The sequence below is a fragment of the Xenopus tropicalis genome, chromosome 5, assembly GCF_000004195.4.
Source record: "Xenopus tropicalis strain Nigerian chromosome 5, UCB_Xtro_10.0, whole genome shotgun sequence".
NCBI classification, from domain to species: domain Eukaryota; kingdom Metazoa; phylum Chordata; class Amphibia; order Anura; family Pipidae; genus Xenopus; species Xenopus tropicalis.
In genome coordinates, this window is record NC_030681.2 from 57541851 (window position 1) to 57566367 (window position 24517).

Below are 24517 nucleotides of genomic sequence, written 5' to 3' on the forward strand. Positions count from 1 at the left end.
CTTAACATTTGAACACAAAACTTTATGTATTTACCAAGGACAGCTGTACAAATTAATGTACACGTTTATCCCAACAAAAATCCATGTAGTAGGTTATCTAGTTCCTAAGTCTTTATAACCCAAATTTCAAGAATTATCTAGTTCCAGCTACTTTAAAGAAGAAGGAACACTACTGAGGTAGTTTATTGCCAATAGATTAGCTGCAATAATGCAAGCTAGAATGCTATATTTATTCAGTAGAATGCTTTACCATACCTGAGTAAACAGCGCTAGAGGCTCTCTCTGTTTGTTTAAGATAGCAGTGGCCATTTAGCTTGGTCTGACATTACTTCCCTGCCTGCATCTCTCCTGCTGACTTTTCTCTCGCTGCTGATGGAAAAGGGCAGGGGGGGAGAGGGGCAAGCCGTACAGGCCCTGAAAGGTTTGAGCTGAGAGAAGAAAGTCTGCCACAGAAGGTCATGTGTAAGAAAGGGTATGCAGTGTTTCTTTTTACAGTGTTTATGGCTGTATTTACATAGACCTTTCTGATAAATCTTACTTTTTTTTCTCCTTTCTTTCTTCTTTAAAGAATCCACTATTTATGTGTTTTCGACAAAGGCAGAGGGACACCTATCATCAAAAAAGTGTTTACCCCTTTAGAGGTATTGGTTAATAAAACCTGTGCTCAATTTTGCTCCCTGTGTCATCCACACCAAGAGAAACTTCCAATGCAGGAGTCCATGTTTTTTTACTTAAATGTAGATAAAGAGCCAGTCTCCCAGCTCTCATTATGAACATGGGTTGCAAGGTAAGAGCAGTGGACACACCTCTGATCTGACATCACACGCATGTGCATAATGAGCAAACTGGGGCAATCGTTCATTATGCACATGCTTTTGTTCTTATATGACTGTCCTCACCAGGAGCTCCCTCCTTAGCACCTTTTTTTTTTTTTTTCCAAAAAAATATTGTTTCCCCCAGCAAGAATGAGGGTTCTATAAGCACACACCTCTGGTGGGGAAAACTAAATTTTTCGATGGTAGGTGCCCTTTAAAAAAGCAAGTACACAAAAAATAAATGTAAAAGTAAAGAAAATAAAATATACTGTTACCCAACAGTGGTAAAACGTATGTGTTTACATTAGAAAGACTACAGTTTATATAAACACACTGTTTGTAGCCAAAGGGTCATCCATTCAACCTGAGAAAGGAGAAATGGTAAAGGTCACATAATAGATCATCTCTGTAGAATGCCATTGTATTCTATTACGGAGCTAATATTTTATCTGCTTATGTGAAACTGTTCCTATTCTATTTTTTCATTTTGAATGGCTGCTCCCATGGCTACACAGCAGGGTGTTTATATAAATTATAATAGTCTTTATGAAGCAAACACACAGCCTTTGCCACTGAACAGCAGTACAGTAAGAAGAAGCTTTGTGATGGGTATTTTTTTGTTTTGTTTCTTAGTTTTCAGGCACATATGTAAAACTAATACTATTGCTATTTAACCTTTGGTGATATGCGGTCACTAAATAGTAAAGAATACTATTTTAGATACATCACATCACCTTTACACCAGAAGGTCTCATCAAACACCCCTTTTGGTAACTAAATGTAAAGAGAAAAACGTTAAAACTTGCCTTTCAAAAAAAGCAGAAGTGGCAGTGTATAAAGAATTTGCTAAGTTTTGAACCCACAATTACCTCCTAAAAACTCACAAATATGCATTTTTGGGTAATAAGTTTTAGTTTAAAGCTGTAATGCTTGTAATGTTTTCTATTTCTAAAAGAAAAAAAGCGCTACAGTGTACATAACATTTAAAATAAAACAACAATTTCAAAGTGTGCAATGAGTAATATGTGGCAGAACAGAAGATAGGAAATACAAAAGCATGCTTATATATAGTAACAATTTTTAAGAAAAAAATGTTTTTTTAAAAGTGCTACATAAGGATTAATTAAAGAATTAAAATATTTTTTTAAATAGTTACAGAAGACTACTCTTGATTTTTTTTTCTGTGTTTGAACTTACAGGGGCACCCATGTCAGGATAGTCTCCAGGACCTCAAAGGTTTTTACTTATCTATTATCTATTTTTCTTGATTATCTAATATTTGCTTGATTCATAATCCCTTATGTATAGTCTGGCTTCTGCTCTGTAAACTTAATATGATAAATTTGTCTAATATTTCAGTCGGTCACTGAAAGGGCCTGTTTGACTCTGGATAGGTTTGTAGTAGGGACAAAGGGGGAAGCTTAAGTACAGGCAGTTGTTCAGTCCAAAAATGCAGTACAAGAAGGGTTAAACAGTCTCAAATCGTATTCCAGGCAAAGGTCGGTTCACGTGGCAAACAGGATGATCAGAAACAGGCAGGACGTTCAAACACCTGAAGATCAATAGAAGAGAGTAATTTAGAGCGCCCAGGTGCTTCCTATAGAGGTCCTATACTCTGGCATCGAACCTGGGTCTTTGGCGTGTATTTTTTAAAATTTTCACACCATGCGCAATGACAGTACGCACCGGCAGCATGGTACTACGTGCTAACTGGAGCGCTCTCTTTACAACCCCCCCTCCCCGGGGGGGCCACTGGACCACCATGATGAGGTTTCAGTGGAAACTGTCTATAAAACTCTCACATCAGTCATGGGGTGTGGGCATCTGAGTGCTTCGCCCAGGAACATTCCTCAGACCCAAAGCCTTTCCATTGAATTCTGAGTCCAGAATTTTTTTAACTTCAACTTCATGCTGGCCATAAACAATGACAAAAGTAGGAGGAGAATGCCCCGAGGAGAAACAGAGATAGCAGGCTTGATAAGGGCTTAGATTGTAAGCTCTATGGGGCAGGGACCTCCTTCCCACTGTGTCTCATACCACATGGCACTAATATATATATATATATATTTACTGTATTTATTTATTATATCACTTGTCCTCCTTGTGTAATTTTGTATTCTGTAAGATTGTACAGCGCAGCGTACCCTTGTGGCGCTTTATAAATAAAGTTATACATATATACATACATACAAGGGATACATGGAACACATTAGTCGCCCGAGACACAGTAGATTTGTGTGGTGTGTGCCAGAGCCCTTAAGAGGCATCATTAAGTTTTCTAGATAACTGTGCAAATAACAGGTAGGAATGGTGAGATAGGAAACTGGCCATAGTATGGGAAAATGGGTGTGGTGTGGTGGATGTGGTTAGCTTACATAATAAGTAAACTAAGGCTGTAGCATTCAGATATAGCATTGATGTTCAAATGAGGTAGAATTAAGAGTATATTTACTATTGAAAGAAACATGATTGGTAAAATTTGTATGTTAATACAACTTGAACAACTGAATTGGAGGAATGCTATTCTAAAATTCAGAATGGGTTTATGGTCTAATTATATAAATTATAGACTAGCAAGTTTGACAGTAGTGGGAATGTTCTGGAAAATTTTTTATGAAGACCAGATCCATAGAAAGTTGGGCAGTGATGTTGCAGTTGATATGGTCTAATTAGTTTTCACTGATGCTATGGATACTAGGCCTCAAAACCATTTGCTATCAAAGCAAAAGTCTGTTGTTCTTAATTGTGCTATTTTTACATGGATATACCTGGCTAAAGGTTTATGCAAAGGGTAATAAATGGTTCTAAATCGACTAGGGCTTTAATGTTTGCTGCACATTGTCTGTTGGGCCCATTATAATATAATCTGTTCTTTAATGACTTGGAGGAAGGCATGAAAAGTTGTTTGTTGATTATATTAAAGTTATTAAGAAAAAAGAATCTGCGCACCAAACTGGTAGTCAGGATGGTTTATAGTAAACCATATTTACTCATTATTCCAAGATATCTGTATTGCAAATATAGCTTTTCCTTGAATTTTCTTGCTTCTGCTGGTTTTTGTAATGTATAAATTTATCTCCACGTGCTTTGTTTGCACTGGCTATAACATCATTAACACAAAATGCACTAATATTTTCAGGCCTGTACCTGCACCTTATCTTTCGCATGTGTAATAAAAAATACCTGTAAAATTAATACTTATGATATTTTGACTTTCTGTCCTAGATGATGTAGGAGATAAATTACTGCAAAATGCCAACTTTTAGTTGATTTTGCTGAAACTTTGTAATAATCACTACATTTAGCAGAGATGTAATATTTTTTACTGCTGTATACAAGGACACAATAACTCAATTTAACTCACTTTTTAAAAGAAAATATATAGTGTTCAAGGGCTATGTTACTATCAAGCCAAATATGTTGGTACCCAATTAATGTTTTATTAGATTCAGGAGATGTCAAACATTCTTACAACATTTTGGGTCCAAGGAAAAAAAAAAGAGATAATGCAATAAATAGTAACTTTGATTTAATCTCTGGAAATTTGTAAAAACCACAAGTACATCAAAGATTTGCTTTTTGTTGCTCATAGCAACATCACTTTTTTCTAACTGTTGAAATCTAATTGCTGATTGGTTGCCCTGGGCAACATCAACAGTAAAGCTTCACTCCACTTTTTACACAGCATGATAAATATACCACTTAGATATTTTGAATTATCTTAGTGTTAAATGCATAGAGCATGTTTTCTGTGCTAGAAATGTCAGAAACAACATTCAAATGTATACAATTTAGGGTATTTTGAGAGGTGCAGACCTTGGGTAACCTTTGAGTAAAATGCATTTTGTTTGCTGAGTATAAATTTATTTAAAGGCCCTGTAATGTTTTTAATATATTCTGTCACCCTCTGTTGGACCCAGGTGTACTTCTGATTTAGGAATTTAGCTAATTGACATAAATTACTTGAAACTCGACTTTTAGAGACAGTTTAGAGCTTAATACATAAAAAATTTCACCCATATTCTATTCATTGCTATGGGATTTTTAGAAGCGTATTTACCAAATGGTAAACTGTAACTTTCACCCATTAATAAATATGCCTCTAAAAATCCCATAGGAATGAATAGAAAGTGGGTGAGTTTTTATGTAAGTTTTTGTCACCTTCTATAGCATATAGGCAACTGAGATGGGTTGCCTATACGCTTTAGATGGATTTTTCATCTTACTTTGCCTCAACTAATCATTAGGTAGGTTTGAATTTCATCAGCATGTTTCTTTTTTTTTAATTATAAAATGTTTTCTATTGTCATTAGCTCTTTAAACATGTTGAATTTCATCATATGTGTTTTCAATTCCAAGTGACTTTTTAACCATGCTAAATATTTGTGAGGGGCTGTTAGGTTGTTATAATAAGTGGCAACATATTTTGCAGTTCTGTACAATAAAAGGGTGATTAATTTGATTTTTTTTCCTTTTGGGCCAAGGTAAGACATATAACATAATCAAAAGCTTATTATTGATAATTTTTAAGTAGTTAGAGTTTTTTAAACTAATTTCTACTAAAACCATGAATGTCTACTCATTTATTAAAAGATCTGAATTGAGAAAGAATGAAACATAAAACCACAAAACTTGCCTAGGACAGCTCCCATTGACTTATACATGACCTCAACAGCTTTTAGATGGCAGTTTTTTTGTCTTTTTGTTTAGTTTTGTTTTTGCTTAATAAATTACAATTTTTTTGAGTTTTCATGTAAAACATTTTTGTTATAAGGATAATGCAGAATCTTTACCAATAAAAACCCATAATTCATGAAAATTAAAAATGCAAAGGTAGTAAATGAGCCCCATATTGTCCATATTTTACACTAAGCCACCATTTTGTGATGTTCTGTGTGTCACTCACTGGTCATCTGTGATCGGAAATTCTAACTGTAAGAGAAAAAGTACAGGAGTGAAATACATAGTTCTGTCCATATGTTGGCTGATCTAACCAAGCATGGTATGTGTACCCATGGTTTGTGTGTGAGCACGGTGGCTAATACAAGCCAGAAGATGAACTTTAGTCCTTTAAATTTAAAACTAGAATTTCAGTAAAATCCAGGAACATACAAGGAGGAGTGGGTCTACAGTACGAAACTAAAAAAATGTTTTTGGAACATGCCCACTTTTGCAATACTCCCCTCTGAAACCATGTCCATTCAAGGTTACAACTACATATTTTATGTTCTTCTGTGAAAAATGAAATGTGTTTTGTGTGTGACTATGAAGATTTTCATTCATCCAGGTCATGGTATATCTAGTATAGGTAAATCTAAAGCAACTGGACTTTCTAAGTAATCATTGAAGACATTTTACTACTCATCCTAGTATGTCTATGAAGATTTTCATTCATCCAGGTCATGGTATATCTAGTATAAATAAATTTAAAGCACCTGGACTTGTTAAGTAATAGGTTAATATAGGTAAATCTAAAGCAACTGGACTTGCTAAGTAATCATTGAAGATGTTTCACTACTCATCCGAGCAGCTTCTTCAGTTCAACTGACTGGTATGGGAAGTCCTCAGCATACAGTATATACTCTTCAGTTCAAGGACTTCCCATACCAGTCACTTGAACTGAAGAAGCTGCTCGGATGAGTAGTGAAACGTCTTCAATGATTACTTAGCAAGTCCAGTTGCTTTAGATTTACCTATACTAGATATAAAGTTAACAAAACGTTAATAAATCACAAATTAAATTGTTACTTTCGAACAATATCAGAATAATTGAGTACTGGCAAAAACCCATTCATACATTTCGAAAATATCTATAAGTAAAAAAATCGACTTTTCTCAAAATTGACTTTTTCCCAAAATTGCTCAGTAAATGTGCCCCCTTGTTTAGAAACAGTACATTTCCCCTACTTTCTGCAGAACACACTGCAGAGGGACGTTTTATGGCAATGGTCCCTAAAAAGGGCCTCTTCCTTGGGACCTGAACTAGTGGGAACCTTACCTCAAAATGGTAGTTTTTCTATTTGAGATTATCCAGTGGCACATATGAAATACTTGAAAAGTGCATTTTTCTTAAAAAAGCTTTATTTTCTACAAATAAAAAAGTATTTTACATATGGGCTGTTTTATACAATATATTTTTTATAGAAAGTTGCAGTGTTGAGGGGTATAAATTCCCTTTAAAAAAAACAACAACATTATAAAGCAACAATTTGAACCTGTTTATATGTGTGAATACATACAAATGTGTATAGATACTTACATACATACAAAGACATATTCCATTACAACATTATCATTTAAATTATTGGCCTCAGCTGACACAGAATGACACCTCTTAATTACAAAGTAGATGAAAGACATATACCCAGTAATGGAGAAGGATAGGTAAAATCTTGGGGGGGGTGCCAAAATGTCAGGCAACTTCCAGTGATTGTAATCGCTCACCTTATACCCCGGGCCAGTCATCCCTGTTGGGAGAAAACCGTATCAGCCTTGGGGAAGTTGCAAGGGAGTGATCCTCTTCGGCTAATTTCGTTCTTCCAAATTCTGGGGCCAGCGCATGCCGACTTTCTTGTTAAAGTTCAGCTTTTCAGTCTACTGCGCAAGCACAAGCGGTCCAAAGAAAGAGGAAGAGAATCACTGTCTCACAGCTGCACCAGGCTAGTACGGTTTTCTCTTAACAGGAGCACCAGCCCGGGGTTTCAGGCAAGCGATTATAACCACTGGGTGGTGCCTGTGGTACCCCCCCAGTGATTGCATTTTTCCTTCTCCTTTAAGTAGCCTTTTTTATCACTGCCTTTTAACTTTCTCTATCCAAGTAGAGATAGTATATTTGTTTATCTTGTTATTTTATACATTATTTACTGTATATATCAATTTAATCAGTTACCTTTCTTTAGCACCCAGTGGTGAATGTCTGAACCTTTGGTTACTTGTATATATTCTAGTCTCTTTGAACTTCCTTCTGAATCACCTATACATGACAGGCTTTTGGTGGGTTTAATAAGGACTTAGGAGCAGGGAAATACAGGGGCACAGACCAACCAGCACGACTGGTACTGGGTTTAAGCAGGCCAGGCTGTCTTTAGTTTTTTTGGTACAGACACAGTACAAGTTTTACACTAATGGCAGGTAAAGTTTAGGATACAGGACAGAAATTTGCAAAAGTAATCTAGGAACAGGCAAGACACTAAGGAACAAGGCAGTATATTTGAGCAACAGGCAGAACACACTGAAACAAGGCAGGTAGAATGCTGACCAATAGGAATCCAGGAACAGGAAGGACACAAATAAATAAAACAGTACAGTTTTTTTAATAAGTCCCATAAGTCTGACAGATATGCATGTCTGTCCAGTCCTACCCTTGGCACCAACCTCCATCTGTCCCTTCCCTATAGGCGCAGTACAGACTGTGCACAATCCAATGACAATCTCTGGGTTCAAGCCTAGCAACAAGCAGCAAATTACAGTATTCAGTATTAAAAGATAGTTCTAGAAAAAGATAGTTATGAGGCAAGGTTCTCATCAAATGAAAAAAACAGTACAGTTTTTGTTTAGCTTTGTTTAGCAACAAGCAGCAAATTGCAGTATTCAATATTAAAAGATAGTTATGAGGCAAGGTTCTCATCACCTTAATTGGGACAGAATGAAAGAAAAAGACACAAAACAAATTTAGTACAGGAAATGAAAGACATTAAAAACCCTTTGTTTCCCCTACCATTTATATAAGTTAGGCACATCTCCCCCACCCAAACAGAATAATTTGTACTGCACATATACCCTTTTTCCAGCAGCGCAGTTACATTTTCTAAAACAAATAGCAGCTTCCAACTGGTGGCCATTTTCCCTCTGAGCTAGAGCAGAGTTTATATGGAAACCAGTATTGCTATCTCTTCATTGGAGGCTAGACTGGAGGGGGTTGTGAGTAATCTTAATTGAGAAGGTGCACTGCCTTAGCTTGGAAGTGAGCATGCCAAGAAGTCAACAGTCAAAGTAAATTCCCAAGAGAGGGGTCTGAGTGGGTTAGAGGAGGAGAAGAAATCCTAAGGGAATGCTGCAGCCTTATTAACTTTTAAACTAGAGTGGCAGGTGTTTAAAGATTTCAAAAAAGATGTTCACAGATTAACTTTTTTGGAGGCAGATTAAGAAAAAGGAGGCATTTGTGGGCTTCTCGAATTAAATAAAAAGGGTGAATTTCTGGGCCTTCTAGTGCAAAAAAAAATTGGAAGCAATTGTTCAAAATTGTTAGTATTGATCTGTGTATATATGGCTGAATAACTGATTATTCATGGGTTCCTGTGCAGAGAGCACAGGGAAAAATGGGCTAATTAACTCATGTGTCCTTGTGCAATGGAACAAACAAATAAACACTCAATTAGGGTCATTCCAGTAGTTTTTATTTGACTTTTATTTGTGATTACTTCTAAATGTTTTATTAGCCCACATGGAGAGTGAAAAAACAAAACAAAAAAAAAATTAAATGTGTTGTGTCCTGCATTGTGACTTTTATTTGTGTTAAAGTGAGGTAATATAACAAATAAGCATGCTTTTTGATCAAAATATATTACATCATGCATTGTATGTTCATTTAAAACAAAACATATTTTTTTGGTGATCTTGCAGTCCAGACTGATCCTGAATAATACATTTCTCCTCTCCTGTCTGCAGTTAAAGCAGATAAAACTATTAGAAACAGACAGGATGGAATTGTTGACCAAGAATTATGTATACATCCTGCAACTCAGGAATTGTCCCACAATGCTCATTCAAGATATAATATCGTGGGATCTGGTATGCCATCAGAGGCACAGTTGGTTATTAATGAAAATACAAGCCAAGCAAATTCCAGTGGAGAAGAGCATTTTAAAGGAATTAATGAAAAACATTTGAATGTAAAATTTTCAAAAAATTATTTGAAAGCAGAAAATGAAAATGATAAATATAGGGAGAACTCTGTTAAAGTACATGTGATGGAAGAAGTGGTTGAAACCGATGTGTGTGGCAAATTTCCACGACCTATGCCAAATGTGGAGGAGCCGATAAAAATATTAATAACAATGAATAATGATTTGGATATGATGAGTGGCTTAAAGAGGTCCCTCAGTTTAAATGATTTAAGGAAAGATAATATTTTAAGATTGGATTCTGGAGTGAAACAAGGAAATAAACAGTTCACTGGAAAAGACAATTCAAAAATCAAATCTGAATTACCCATAAAGAGTACATGCATGGATAACTATGCTGTCTACCATATGCACAAATCATCTGACTGTTTAAACAGAAACACATCTTGTAGTCCATGTTCCGGCTATGAATCAAGCAACCTGGACTGTTCAAATATAGCTAATTCAAGTAAGGGTGTGCCAAAGTTTGTATCCAGAGATTTTGACTTTAACATTATAATTGAGAGTAAAGTGACTGTGTGCACAGACCTTAAAATGAATCCCCATGATTGTGTATCTAAAACAGCTACTGAAAAGCAACATACGGGAGTCCAAAGTCTGGACAGTGGAACTGATGACAAGAACAGCAATAACATTTTTTATGATAAGCCCAAAACATTGCCATTATCAAAATCTGACTTAGAAGCAAAGGAAGGTCAGTTTCCTAATGAATCCAATGTAACAGAGTTTATATCATTACTGGAATCCATCAACATTTCTAAAGCACCACCTTTCAACTTCAGAAGAGAGCTTAAAGAATCAAAAGGAGACAGATGTTTAAAAGATGTTGCATTTGTATGTTTAAAAGGTGAGTGTTACATTTTAGAAAGGCAAGGACACACATAATGGGTTTGAGAGTGCCATATAATGCAACTTTAGCTAGTTTCTGTTTACTAATACTTACTTACTTTACTAATTTTAACACCATCTACCAATAGGAGTTTTTCAGTTGCACATATATAGTAATTTAGCTCTTTTCGAGTATGCTAAGCCCCTTTAATCAGAGGCTTACACTAACTACCAAATATTTAAGTGTATTAATAGTAAAAAGATGCAGGTTGGGAGTGTGGCTCCATTAAATAATGGAAAAAAAATATTTAGAGAGGATACAGAAAAGGGGAATGTTCTAAATCAGTTCTTTTCCTCAGTATATGAAATTGAGGAGTCAGGATTTTAATTACTACCTTATAGAGACACTAATGGCTCTGCTCAGTCTAGTCAGTGGTTGATGCAGAATATGGTACATAACGGTTTACTCAAAATTAATGTAAACGAGGCCCCAGGGCCAAAAGGAATACACCCTCGAGTACTAGGAGAGCTTTGTTTGGTTAGCCAGGTTTCTATTTCTGATTTTCTCAGACTTGCTTTCATCTGGTATGGTACCTATGGATTGGAGGAAAGCTGGTAGAATTGCTATATTTAAAAAGTGATTATGCTGAATGACATTATGAGCAGTAATCAGCATGGCTTTATGAAGGATAGGTCACATCAGACAAATTTGATTGATTTTTATGATTAGGTTAATAGGAATTGGACAGTGGGGTTGCAGTAGACATGAACTGTTTTCAAAGATAAGGCCTTAAAAAAGTTGTTTGTAAATGTATTGGAAACTGACTACAGGATCGTGTACAGAGGGTGGTTGTTCTCTAATTTGAGTAAGATTTTGTATTGGGTCCATATATCAATGATTGCAGATGACACAAAACAATGCAGCCCAATTACTTTCATCCAGGATGTGTCATCCGTGCAGAAGAATTTACAGTTTTATAGGTAAACTAGTGTAGACCTGGCAGTGGGATTAGCAAGAGGTCATGAGAGGGGCATACAGTTTACCAGCTAAGGAGATTCCTCTGTTACATGTAAAACCTTAGATCTAACTCTCGATTGCTTAATGTAAATATCAGAGGGAAAGTAGTAACCTCTGCTGCACAGCTGGAGTCTTGCAGGTACTGACAATTATGATACAATTTGGTATCTCTGAGCCCTTGTGGGACAAAACATGCAACTGAGATGTGAATTTAAATTGTTATACCCTTTTTAGGAGGGGCAGAGGAATTAAAAGGGTGGAGGGGTTTGTCTTTATGTAATGCCAGATTTAAAACCATGTGCTAAAGATATTACCAGAGACATGTATGGAATCCCTTTGGGTAGAGATTTCAGCAGGGCTAAAGGTAACAAAGAAAATTGTCATTGGTGTATGCTATACACCTCCCTGTATAAGTGAGGAAGATGACGCCCAGCTACTATTGCAAATGGAGGAGGCCTCACAACTAGGTCAAGTTGTTATTGTAAGGGACTTATCCAGTCATTGACTGGAGTAATGGGGTGGCCAAGTTTGAAAAAGCTAGCAGGTTTTTAAATATACTAAGCTTTTTATTTCAGGCAGTTCAAGAGCCTTATAGGAATGATTCCCTTTTGGGCCTGGTGATATCTAATAATACCAAACTCATCTCTAACATTTGTGTGGGTGAGAATTAGGAAATAGTGATCATAACATGGTCTTCTTTGAGGGAGCTCTATAAGGGATTAACTAAAACATTAAATTTTAGACGTGCAGACTTTGCCATTATAAGGGCATGTCTGCAAGGTATGAACTGGGAGAGGCTTTTCACAGGGTTAAACACGGAAGGAAAATGGAATATATTTAAAATGTTACTTAACAAGTATACAGGTCAGTATATTCCCCTTGTGAGCAAGGAAAGACATCACAAAGCCAAACGTTTATGGCTAAAAAGCTATTAGGCATGCTCAAATAGAGATGGAAAGGGGTAATGAATTCAACATTGTTTTTTAAATATATAAATAGTAAAAAAATGAAGAAGGGGTCCCTTATTATAACAGGGGGGGTCAGTTGGTTGATGTGAACACGGAAAAAGCAGAAATTCTGAACTCTTATTTTTCATCGGTTTACACACCAGGGGAGCCAGCTAATCAAGCCTTCCATTTTAATACACTTGTTTCTAATAATATAACTACTGATACATGGGTCACTCAGGAGGAAATTCAAAAGAGACTTGAACATGTAAAGGTAAACAAAGGTGCAGGACCGGATGGTATTCATCCCAGGCTATTAAACGAGCTTATCTTTGTAATTTCCAAATCTCTTCACTTAATTTTTCAGGATTCATTGAATTCTGGCATGGTGCCGAGGGACTATTGTTAATTGCTAATGTGGTTCCGTTATTCAAAAAGGGATCCCATTCTCAGCCTGAAAACAATAGGCCTGTTAGTCTGACATCAGTGTTAGGAAAGCTTTTGGAAAGGGTAATAAGGGATAGGATACTTGAATACATTGCAAATCACAATACTAAAAGTTTGTGCCAGCATGGCTTTATGCGTAACAGATCTTGCCATACTAATTTAATTGCCTTTTATGAGGAGGTGAGCAGGAACTTGACACTGGAATGACAGTGGATGTCATCCTCTACTTTTTTTTGCTATAACATTTGATACAGTACTGCACAGAAAGTTAAGGATACAATTGAGGAATAGTTGCCTGGAACATGAAATTTGTACTTGGATAGAGAACTGGCTGATGCATAGATTGCAAAGAGTGATGCTAAATGGAGCATTTTCTAATTGGACCAGTGTTGTTAGTGGAGTACCACAGGGGTCTGTTTTTGGTCCTTTGCTTTTTAAGTTGTTTATTAATGACCTGGAGGTGGGCATAGAAAGTACTGTTTGTATTTTTGCTGCCGATTTTAAATTGTGCAAAACTATAAGTTCCATACAGGATGCTGCCACTTTGCAGAGCTATTTGACAATATTGGAAAACTGGGCAAGAAATGGAAAATGATGTTCAGTGTTGAAAAGTGCAAAGGTATGCAATTTGGTAGAAATAATATAAATGCAAGTTATACACTAAATGGTAGTGTGTTGGGGGATCCATAATTGGCAAGGATCAGGGGAATTTTGAAGGTAACAAGTTGTCTAATTCCAGGCAGTGTCAATCAGTGGCTACTAAAGCAAATAAAGTGCTGTCTTGCATAAAAAAGGGCATTGACTCAAGGGATGAAAACATAATTTTGCCTCTTTATAGATCCCTAGTAAACTATGAGGTTAGACTGCCACGGTTGGGGTAGCTTTCTCTGGCAAAAAAAGTGCTTGTGAGGGGACTGGATTACTCTGTACAAGTACATTAGAGGGGATCATAGACAGAAAGGGGGTGTTTATTTTTCCAATAAAAATGATCAGAGCACCAGAGGCAACCCCTTTAGATTAAAGGAACAGAACTTGAGGAAGTGTAGGTGGTTTTTCACAGTGAGGGCAATGAGGTTGTGGAATGCCCTTCTGTTAATGCCCTATGTAACTATGTAAGATATATATGTGCTCTGACTGTTACTGCAAGCATATTAATGTGTTACTGCAAGCTTATTTATACGTTAACACATTTTTTGATGATGCACCAGGGCAGTGTAAAATAAAGTGGGTGCTGTACGAGTGTTCTATACATATATATATATATATATATATATATATATATATATATATACTATAAAAAAGACCATCAACACCAAGATTTCTTGTGAAAAACAAAACGTGTATTTAAAACAGCATAAACAGCCAAAGTTACGTTTCTGTCCACATTGGGACCTTTTTCAAGGCAACTATGCCTATACCTCACATCCTTAATTATCTAAAACCATCAAACCAATAGGAAGTGACCTCAAGGAGGAGTGCCAAAAAAGGCTGAAGCCAAAAAGCAAAGTGAAAGTGCTGTAAAGTTTCCAGTGTTATAAAAAGATCAGCATGATAAAGTGACTAAGAGGCACATTTACTAAAAATTTTGAGATAAATTTGTATTTTTTCTAAATTATAGAACATTTCGGAATGTATGCGAAAAGTTCGTTAAAATTCCACAAGCTTTTTGTAGTTTTCTGTAAATTTCCACAAAAAAATCGTACTTTGAGCAAAGAATACGAACATTTAGGAATTCAGGTTTGATTTGTCAAATGCCATTGAGTCCTATGGAAGGCTTCCAAAGCCAGACATGGAAGGCTTCAACGCAAGAAAGGTTTTCGTGGCACTTTACGGTCCAAAAATTTTGTGACTTTCGGAACGCAATTGCAACATTTTCGTACGCAAGATTAAAGCGTTGTCAAAACATTTTAGAACTACAGAAATGATCGTGGTTACTTCGAATTTATACCATATCATGTTTCAAGGCCAGAAAAAAACGCATTTTCGTAAATGTGCCCCTAGTATGTTTTATAAGAATTATCAGTCTAAAAATCACATATAATATCATATATAAAAAATACAGTCAAATTGTGTCATCCAAAATATATATACAGTAAAAATTGCCTTTACAAATCTGTATGAAAGTGCAAGTGCAAATCACATTTCCACAGTAGAATCCCAAAATAAAATAAAAACATAATTATCCATTACGCTGTGCAGGCTGATTAATCTAATAGCTTAACTTTACTATCCTGGCTATTCGGGGCCCCCAGTGGTTTACGATTCAACTATCTGATTCTTAAAAGGTACCTTTACTTGCCAGGTGCTTAATATCATTAATAAAGCAAAATGTATTGATACAACAGTCATATAATACAATACATTAAAGTAAAAAAATATATATATATCAGTTCATACAAATATAAAATCACAGCGATGAACGGTTTAAGTATTTGTTGGACAAGTTAGTTCACAAAAAGCAGCTCAAAGATAACTAATTATTTAGACCTTTGGGTACCACACAATTCACTTCATCCAAAAAGTTTGTCTTTGCAGTAGAATACGATCAATATCCCCACCTCTTTGCAGATCTGAAACACAATCAATGGGCATACATTTAAAGGAGGAAGCAGGATGTTTAGCTTGAAGCCAGTGTTGTGCAACAGGTTGTTTAGAGATGTCCTGCTTGCCATCTTTTTTCACATCCTTCTTTGGATTAGGATCCAAGGCTGCCCTAATGGTCACATGATGCATGCTGATTCTCTCCCTTAATTGTCTACATGTTTTGCCATAGTACAGCAGCCCACATGGGCATTTAATTAGGTATACTACATTACGGGAAGTGCATGTAAGCCTGTGCCTAATCGAGTAAGCCTTTCCCGTATATGGGTGAAAAAAGTGTCACTGGTGCTCAAAGTATTGCACATGATGCAATTGCCACATTAAAAAACCCCCTTTCTGTCCACTTTTATTTGTGGGGTATATTTACTTACAGGGTCAGCTAGAGAGAGAAGTTTCTTAAGATTCCTATTCCTCCTATATCCAAATCTGATTTTTTTTTACGATTGATTGCCATCAATTCAATATCAGATTTCACAATGGGTCAGTGTTGTGACAGATTTTTTTATCAATGGGGTACGTGCTTCATACGTAGTCATATAAAATACTGTTACTTCCTGATCCAAAGATTTAGCCCATACCATGGTATCCATGATAAGTTTAACTGGGTACCCCCTCTCCAGGAATCGTGCTGCCATATTATTGAGAGTCCGTACTCTCTCCTCCTTCTCACTTGTCCGAACCACCCGTAGCTGGGATTTAGGTAAGGAATCCAAAAGATGCTGCGGATGGCTACTTGTGTAATGCAGCAATGTATTTCTGTCTGTGGGTTTTTGAAAAACTGCTGTGATGTCAAATCCTTGTATACCTATACATCCAGGAAATTAATACTGTGCACATCCCTGTGTACTGTAAATCTAATAGTGGAGGGTAACCCATTTAGATAATTTACAAAGGCCATAAGATCATTGTGAGATCCATTCCAGAGAAAAAATAGGTCATCTATGTAGCGTCTAAGATAACCTCCATCTTTACGAAAGAGTGGATGACTTAACAGGTTCTGTGTTTCGTACCAATGCATGAATTTATTGGCATATGTGGGCCCTATGTAAGACCCCACTGCTGTTCCAGCTAGCTGCAGAAAGAAGTAGTTCTCAAACTTAAAATAATTGTTAAATAGTATGAATTCCAGAAGGGAAAGATTAAATTCTGTAGGCGCACCCTCATATATAGAGTTATAACTCAGAAGGTCCCTTACCGCATGGATCCGCATCTCATGTGGAATGCACGTGTACAGGCTGTGGACATACAAGGTTACAAACAGAAAGTCCAAATTACTACATTCTATGCTGGAAACCAATCTCAAGAAATCTGTGTCTTATAAGTAAGATCCCAGTTCCCTAACCAATGGTTGCAAAAGCCCATCCACGTATCTAGCTATTTTTCCAGTTGCAACAAATCTTTGTGTATTTTTGGTAAAGAATAAATGACTGGTCTTACCGGGTGTTCCACGTTCAAGTCCATCTCTTAGAGTTTCCGTTATCCATCCATTTAAACAAGCCTCATCCACCAATTTCTTGAGCTGAAATTTAGAGGTAGGGTTGAAGGTCAATTTACAATAACAGTCAATGTCAGATAATTGGGTCAATAATTCAGATCTATAGTATTCACAGTCCAAAACGACCACTGCACCGCCCTTATCTGCAGGTTTGATAGAAATCTCCTTTTTGTCACACAAACCCTTAAGTGTTGTTCTTTTGTAAGATTTCCCCTGTATTGCAAATGCCTGGGAAAATCGATTACTGATGCATCCAGCATCCGTGGAAATGTGTGTAAGGACATATTAGGGTTTACTGGTTCAAAGTCATTCTTAGGGGCAGATTTATCAAAGTACGATTTTCGTATTAAATACAATTTTTTTGTATCGTGCTTTTTACAGTTTGAAAAAATCATATATGGTAGTACGAAAAATTCTTACTTTGCTCTGCAAAGAACGAATATTTCATATCTGACAATCAGAAAAGGCGGGAAAATATTTCTGACTCTGGGCCATTCGTTCTCTAAAAAAAACATAGGTGCTGTTTGCACATCTACTGCTGGCTCCTCTTCCGATTCCACGCTGCTCGACACATACCCAGGCGGCTTCCTCACTCGTTGTGCAATCATCCTGCGTCGCTGTGTTCCAGGTCTCCCTCCATGGCGCCATCTATACACATTATCCTCCCTGTAGTCCTGCTGCACACGCAAGAATTTCGAGCGCTTAAATGCAAGCATTTCGGTTTTGTACTTTACCATCTGGTCTTATAGTTTGTAAAGCCAATCATCCTTATCGATTTTGAGTGTGTCAAGATTGACCGTTTCAAGTTGTAGAATTTCACTCCAGACTGATTTCAGTTCATGGCCAGTCTCCTCTATTACTGATAGCATACGCTCCAATGAACATCTGTCTAGTATGGCACACCACCGATCATAGAAGCCTGGGCCGCTACGTCCAATGGTCGGTATATTATTAATGCGAAAGCCATGTGGGATCCTCTTCTCCCTGTAGTATTCAGAGAGGGATACCCCATGAAGGTGCAGCTCCACTTCTTTCTTACGCAGACGTAGTAGGTCTCCTTAACCCCAAGGTCACCAAATTTATCCTGAAATGTCTCTGTGAATAAAATCTTGTCCACTTCCTCAGTTGTATATGGCCTGTAGTCCACATCTTGCTTCTTTGCTTTATCTATATTGATTCAGGCCTCTTGGATAAAAAACGTTGATATAAATATTGCAAAATAGTGAAAAGTCAAAAATGGCAGGTGCACACCAAACTGCAAACCGCAGCATATAATATATGTACACAAAGGATGGCACACCCCTACATACCATGCCTTGGGTGCCCGGTAAAGAGTTCCAATACTACAAAAAAGACCAGCAACACCGAGATTTCTTGTGAAAAACAAAACGTGTATTTAAAACAGCATAAACAGCTATTAGATTAATCAGCCTGCGCAGCGTAATGGATAATTATGTTTTTATTTTATTTTGGGATTCTATTGTGGAAATGCGATTTGCACTTGCACTTTCATACAGATTTGTAAAGGCAATTTTTGCTGTATATATTTTGGATAACACCATTTCACTGTATTTTTTATATATGATATTATATGTGATTTTAAGACTTTTCGGCACTTGTGTAGTATAGACATAGTTACCTTGAAAAAGGTCCCAATGTGAACCGAAACAAAACGTGGGCTGTTTATGCTATTTTAAATACACGTTTTGTTTTTCACAAGAAATCTCAGTGTTGCTGGTCTTTTTTGTAGTATTGGAACCATTTACCGGGTACCCAAGGAATGGTATGTAGCAGTGTGTCATCCTTTGTATACATATATATATATATACTGTATTTATACATAATATAGGAAATAAAGTAGGGCACACTCAGTATAGTGCAGCAAATAATTTTGGGACAGCACAGGACTTAAAGGAGAAAGAAAGGCAAAGTCACTTGGGGGGTGCCAAAATGTTAGGCACCCCCAAGTGACTTTAATCGCTTACCCCGTACCCCGGGTTGGTGCCCCTGTACGGAGAAAACCGCACCGGCCCGGGGTAGCAGCGATCGTTTCCTCCTTCCGGGTTCCCTGCGCGCGCATGCGCAGTAGAGTGAAAGCCGAACTTTAACAGAGAAGTCAGCTTTTAACTCTACTGCGCATGCGCCGACCACTGGCATTTTCAGAAAGGAAGGAGGAAGCGCTCCACTACAGGTACCCCGGGCTGGTGCTGTTTTCTCCGTACAGGGGCACCAGCCCGGGGTACGAGGTAAGCGATTAAAATCACTTGGGGGTGCCTAACATTTTGGCACCCCCAAGTGACTTTGCCTTTCCTTCTCCTTTAACAAAAAAAGGGCAGAGTTTATTTGTAATTGGGGCATGGCCTGCATGCTTACCGGGTAAGATTAGTAAGATCCACCTGGGAATCTCTAATAATCCTGCTGCAATCCTGGCACATCTTTTTCAGTTTGGAATACCCTGAGCCTCTCTGTAGACTGAATGGGCTGAAATAGGCAGGCTACCAGACCCTCCACTCCTCTGAAGAGTGATCAAGATGGTGATATGGCCACTCCAAAATTTGGACCAATGGCCGACAGAGCCCAGACAAACTTGGGCTAAGTGGAAGTCAATAAACTTGAACAATTTGCCTGGCATCCCTTACCTCCTACTCAGCCACAAGGTATATTTCTCCATCCAGAGAAGGAGACTACAGCTAGGGAAACTCCCCTCACCTGCTGTCACCCCAGGACAGCACCCATATCCAGCAGAACCAACACTGACAGAAGTACAGTATATTATCACTAGTGAACACTCTGCTTTGGTTACTAAAGTTGATGAAATTCGCACAGACTATGCAATACTCAGACAGGACTTGCAAAAAATAAGAGAAAGTACTAGGGAGGCAGAAAGGAGGATTTGACCTTAAGGACCTAACATGGTCCCTGCTAGGCCGCATGGACTCTCTCTAAGCAAATGAATCTGCTGGAAGCCAAGACCTGACTTAGAGAATTGCCTTCAGCATTACAATATTATCTTGGGCATGCCACAAAAAAGCTTTCATCAAAGCATTGCTCTAGGGTACATTTGGCATTCATCTTCCCACATTTCGTTCAGTGGTTCTAGGTGTTATATGCAAAGCCAATATAATGAGTTAAAGCAAACTGTAAGATCTCACAAACCTTTCCTAGAAAGAGAAGGACCTACAATAGGCTGACCTATTTCTTTTAGCTCTGGCCATGGAGCCAGTGGAATGTCGCATTAGGTCAGGTGATAGTGTGGAGGGACTGAGGCTATGTAGGCAGTTGACACCTTCCTATGCCTGGCTCGGGATGTGACGTATGCTTCTGTTCTTGATTTTGTTCTTTGTCCCTGAGCTATGCTACTTCTCTGGCTGATCCTTACAGAACACAAGTTATTTTGGAATGTGATCTGCTTTTATATACACCAGAGACTTCAGTAGTTCCCGCATAACATCCTAGCTCCTGAGGCTCCTGGAAAATTTCTGTGCAAGATAAGAAAGACTCATTTAGGTATTTTTACCTTCTAAGGTGCTTTAAAATGGTGTCTTTCATTGAATTTGCTAATAAACATGAATTAATTACTACCTACCAGAAACAATAAAAAAAATCTGTCTTTAATTGCTCAGTTAACCAAATTTATGTATAATTAGATTCAGCGAAATGAACACATCCAGGCTTTATTGCAGCAATACCCCATTCATTTCTATTGGTGCACTTGATTATTAGCTAAAAATGCTCAGCAACATGAACACTCCAATTGCCCTGTTTGCAGTTACCCTAAACCTCACTATATATTAAAGTTATCATGAGAAGGAAGTAGTCATCACAACATTTCCACAAGAACAAATGCCACAATCAAAGAAAATTTCAGAATAAATGAGAACATTTTTTTTTTTTTTTATACTTCAGTCTAGAAAGTGTTACAGATCCATATAAACTATCTGGGACTTCTGTCAAATCAACTGAAGACTTGAAGCAGTGACATAACTTTGCAGAAGCAGCCAGTCTCCTCAAATTACTCCTAGGAAACTGATACAACTCATCCAAGTCACAAAACATCCCAGAAGAAAATTTTAAAAACTTGGAGGGCTTTCAAGGCTCAGCTACAGTGAGCATTAACGACTCCTCAATAAATTCATGTATGAGCAGCAACATGGAAACCACTGCTATCCAAGAATAACACAAATCTTTATTTCACATTTCCGCTGTGCATGTAACAGGCTCTTATCAATTCCAAAGACAGCAGTAGAGATGTATATTAAAGAGGTTGTTTGCCTATAATGTAAATTCTAATATGGCATAGACATTGATATTTGAGACAATCTGCAATTGTTTTGTTTTGTTTTTTTACTTCTGTTTTTTCAGTTATGAAGTTTTTTGTTCAGCAGTTTTCCAGTTTGGAATTTCAGCAGCTATCTGGTTGCTATGGTGTTGTTTATCTTAGCAACCAGGCGGTGGTCTAAATGAGAGAATGGAATATGGAGAGGAACTGATTAGAAAGATAAGAGGGCTGATTCACTAAAGTGCGTTAATTTTTATCGCACGTTGTTTTGCGTTAAAATAGACGCAAAAATTAACGCGCGATTCACTACAGTATTACCGCGGTCGTTAAGTTGCACATCGCATGCGTTAATTTGCGCGCAAACGCATGCGTTCATTTGCGCGCTGAAATAACACTACCGCATGATTCACAAACACTTAGACGTGCTAAATATCGCATTAGTCTATACGAAAATTAACACCTACTTGGGGCAGGCAGTAATTATAGAAAAGTACAGTTCATGAGCTTTTGGCAACACAATATGGACTTTGCAGTGGGACTTATTCAAGTCTGTGTTGGCCCTAGAGTGATGCAGCCTCCAGTTTGCAGGGAACTGGGCATTTTCAGTACGGTAATTTTCCGCAAGTATTGGCGTGTATGGCTAACATGGAGTGTGTTTATTCGCACTACTATTTATATGCGGTGACTATATGCTACTGTTTATATGTGGCGACTATTTATATGCGGCTACTATTTATATGCTACTTTTTATATGTGCCCACTATTTATATGCGGCTTCTATTTATATGGGGCTACTATTTATACGCAGGGCGTTGATAAGCGTATGTACCGTCAAATACCGCACGAGAATAGTCTTCTCAACTAAAATAACGCATACAGTATCGCGCGTAAATTAACGCAAGTATGCTTTTAGTGAATCGTGCGTTAAGTAGCGAAAAATTAGACGCAATAAAAATTTTACCGCATGCTATAAATAGCGCTCGTTTTAACGCACTTTAGTGAATCGGCCCTAAGGAATGAAAAGTACCGCTTGGCTGCAGGGGTCAGTGATTACATCTGAAAACTAGTAAAATGCAGAAGAGGAAGGCAAATAATTAAAACACTATAAAATAAATAAACAATAAAGACCAAATACAAAGCTGCTAGTTTTCATCAGGTATGATGTCTATGGATTGGAAGAAAACTGAGGCAATTCAGTTGAATTGAATTGAATTCAATATTGAAAAAGGAATTAAAATTTTAGACACACAGGCCTGTAATAATCAGGCTGGTTGTGGGAAAACTATTTGAAGGTTTGTTTTAGGATCACATTCAATGTTATGTTCTGAAGAATGGCATTATAAGTACTAAATCAGTATGGCTTTTTAAAAAATAGATCATGTCAGACAAACTGAATCTCTTTTATGATGAGATAAGTAGAAACTTTGACAGTGGGGTTGCAGTAGATGTGGTTTACTTAGATTATGCCAAAGCTTTTAATACAGTGCCACATACTGTAGATGTTTGCTTTTTAAATGAAGGCCTGTTGGAATTAGTACTGCAGTTTGCACATGGATAGAAAACTGACTTTATGTACAGAGGGTGGTAGTCAGTGGATCATTGTCTGTATTGGGCCCATTTTTATTTAATTTGTTCACTAATGACTTGGGTAGGGCATTGTAAGCAATGTATGTACTGTCAGCTATCAGATGCTTTCTCCTCCAGTAGGTTCTTATAACGAACACAAGGTCATCCATTCCGATTAGAGGAAAGGAGTTTCCATCATAAGATGCTGAAATGATTTTTTACAGTGAGGACTGTGAAATTGTGGAACTCTTTCCTCAAGCTTATGTATTGGCAGATACATTAGATAGTTTCAAGATAGGGTCAGATGCCTTTTACAGAAAATAAGAAAATATTGGAATAAACAGTTCAGGTATCGGACCCCTTATCCGGAAATCCGTTATCCAGAAAGCTCCGAATTACGGAAACCCCGTCTCCCATAGACTCCATTTTAATCAAATAATTCAGAATTTTAAAACTGATTTACTTTTTCTCTGTAGTAATAAAACAGTACCTTGTAATTGATCCCAACTAAGATATAAATAATCCTTATTGGATGCAAAACAATCCTATTGGGGTTAATTACTGTTTTATTGATTTTTTAGCAGACTTAAGGTATGGAGATCCAAATTACGGAAAGACCCCTTATCCGGAATACCCTTGGTCCCGAGCATTCTGGATAACGGGTCCTATACCTGTAGTACGAAGTTGGTTCAGGGACTGGTCTGATTGCCCTCTTGGGAGTCATGAAAGGAATATTTTCCCACTGTGAAGCACATTGGAGAGGCTGCAGGGACCTTCCGCTGAATCACTGTAGTTAGGCAGGTTTAAAAAAAAAATCTGTTATGTTACTGTATTAGCATGTTACAGTGTGAGTCAGTTTTTTAAGTATTAGACTTCAGTTATTGGCAGTCCCTCTAAACTCCATCAATTCATTCAAACTTCTCTGTTTAATGTGCAATATGTAAAATAGCATAATTTTGAAATATTTCAGATAGTTCTAAAAACATTTTTTAAAGGTGAATGTTTTCATGGGGGAGTATTTCCTGACACTGAATTTCCTGAATTCCTCTCATTTTTTAAAATGTTATTTGTATTGTTTTTCAAACATTTCAGATTAGAAAAGTGATGAAAAGAAAGTATAAATTCCTCATTAGGATGCTTCTGTAGATGCATATGGCCCATAATATGTCTCTATCCCATCCTTGATAAATGTTAGGTCAGAACACTGGGAGCTTTAAGTACAAGTTACAAACGTGTACTATATTTATGCAATAAAGGATCCACATAATGATAAAAAAATGCATTTTCCTCCATGTGAGCAATGCCCCCAAGCTGTTATAGAACCAGGCACCCTTGCCTGGAAATAGTTATTCAGAAACAGCTGGAGGGCCAAATTCATGTTACTCCATGTGAGCAGTTGGCTTCCTAGCTTTTACATAATTAGACCTTTCTATACCCTTGCCTGAAGGTAGTTAATAAAATATAGCTGGAGGGCCACCTGAATACCAACCTGAATACCAACATTCATCCTTGGCTGGAAGTAGTTTATTAGGGACAGCTTGAGGGCCACATTTTGATATGTGCTCTTGGATAATGACAAAATAGCATGTTTTAAAAAGATACCTCAATCAAAATTAGG

The 24517-nt window shown here is 37.2% G+C and overlaps 1 protein-coding gene across 3 annotated transcripts in view; it reads left to right on the forward strand.

The window, feature by feature from the left end:
* The window catches only part of pcnx2 (pecanex 2), a 141582-nt gene that overhangs the window by 9775 nt on the left and 107290 nt on the right, over positions 1-24517 (forward strand). For 2 of the 3 annotated variants that reach the window (XM_031902350.1, XM_031902349.1), the window contains 2 exons: positions 2015-2051; positions 9483-10565. In XM_031902350.1, the coding sequence (XP_031758210.1) occupies positions 2015-2051; positions 9483-10565 (1120 nt within the window). The remainder of the gene's footprint in view (positions 1-2014; positions 2052-9482; positions 10566-24517) is intronic. The other variant, XM_031902351.1, reaches the window with a different exon arrangement.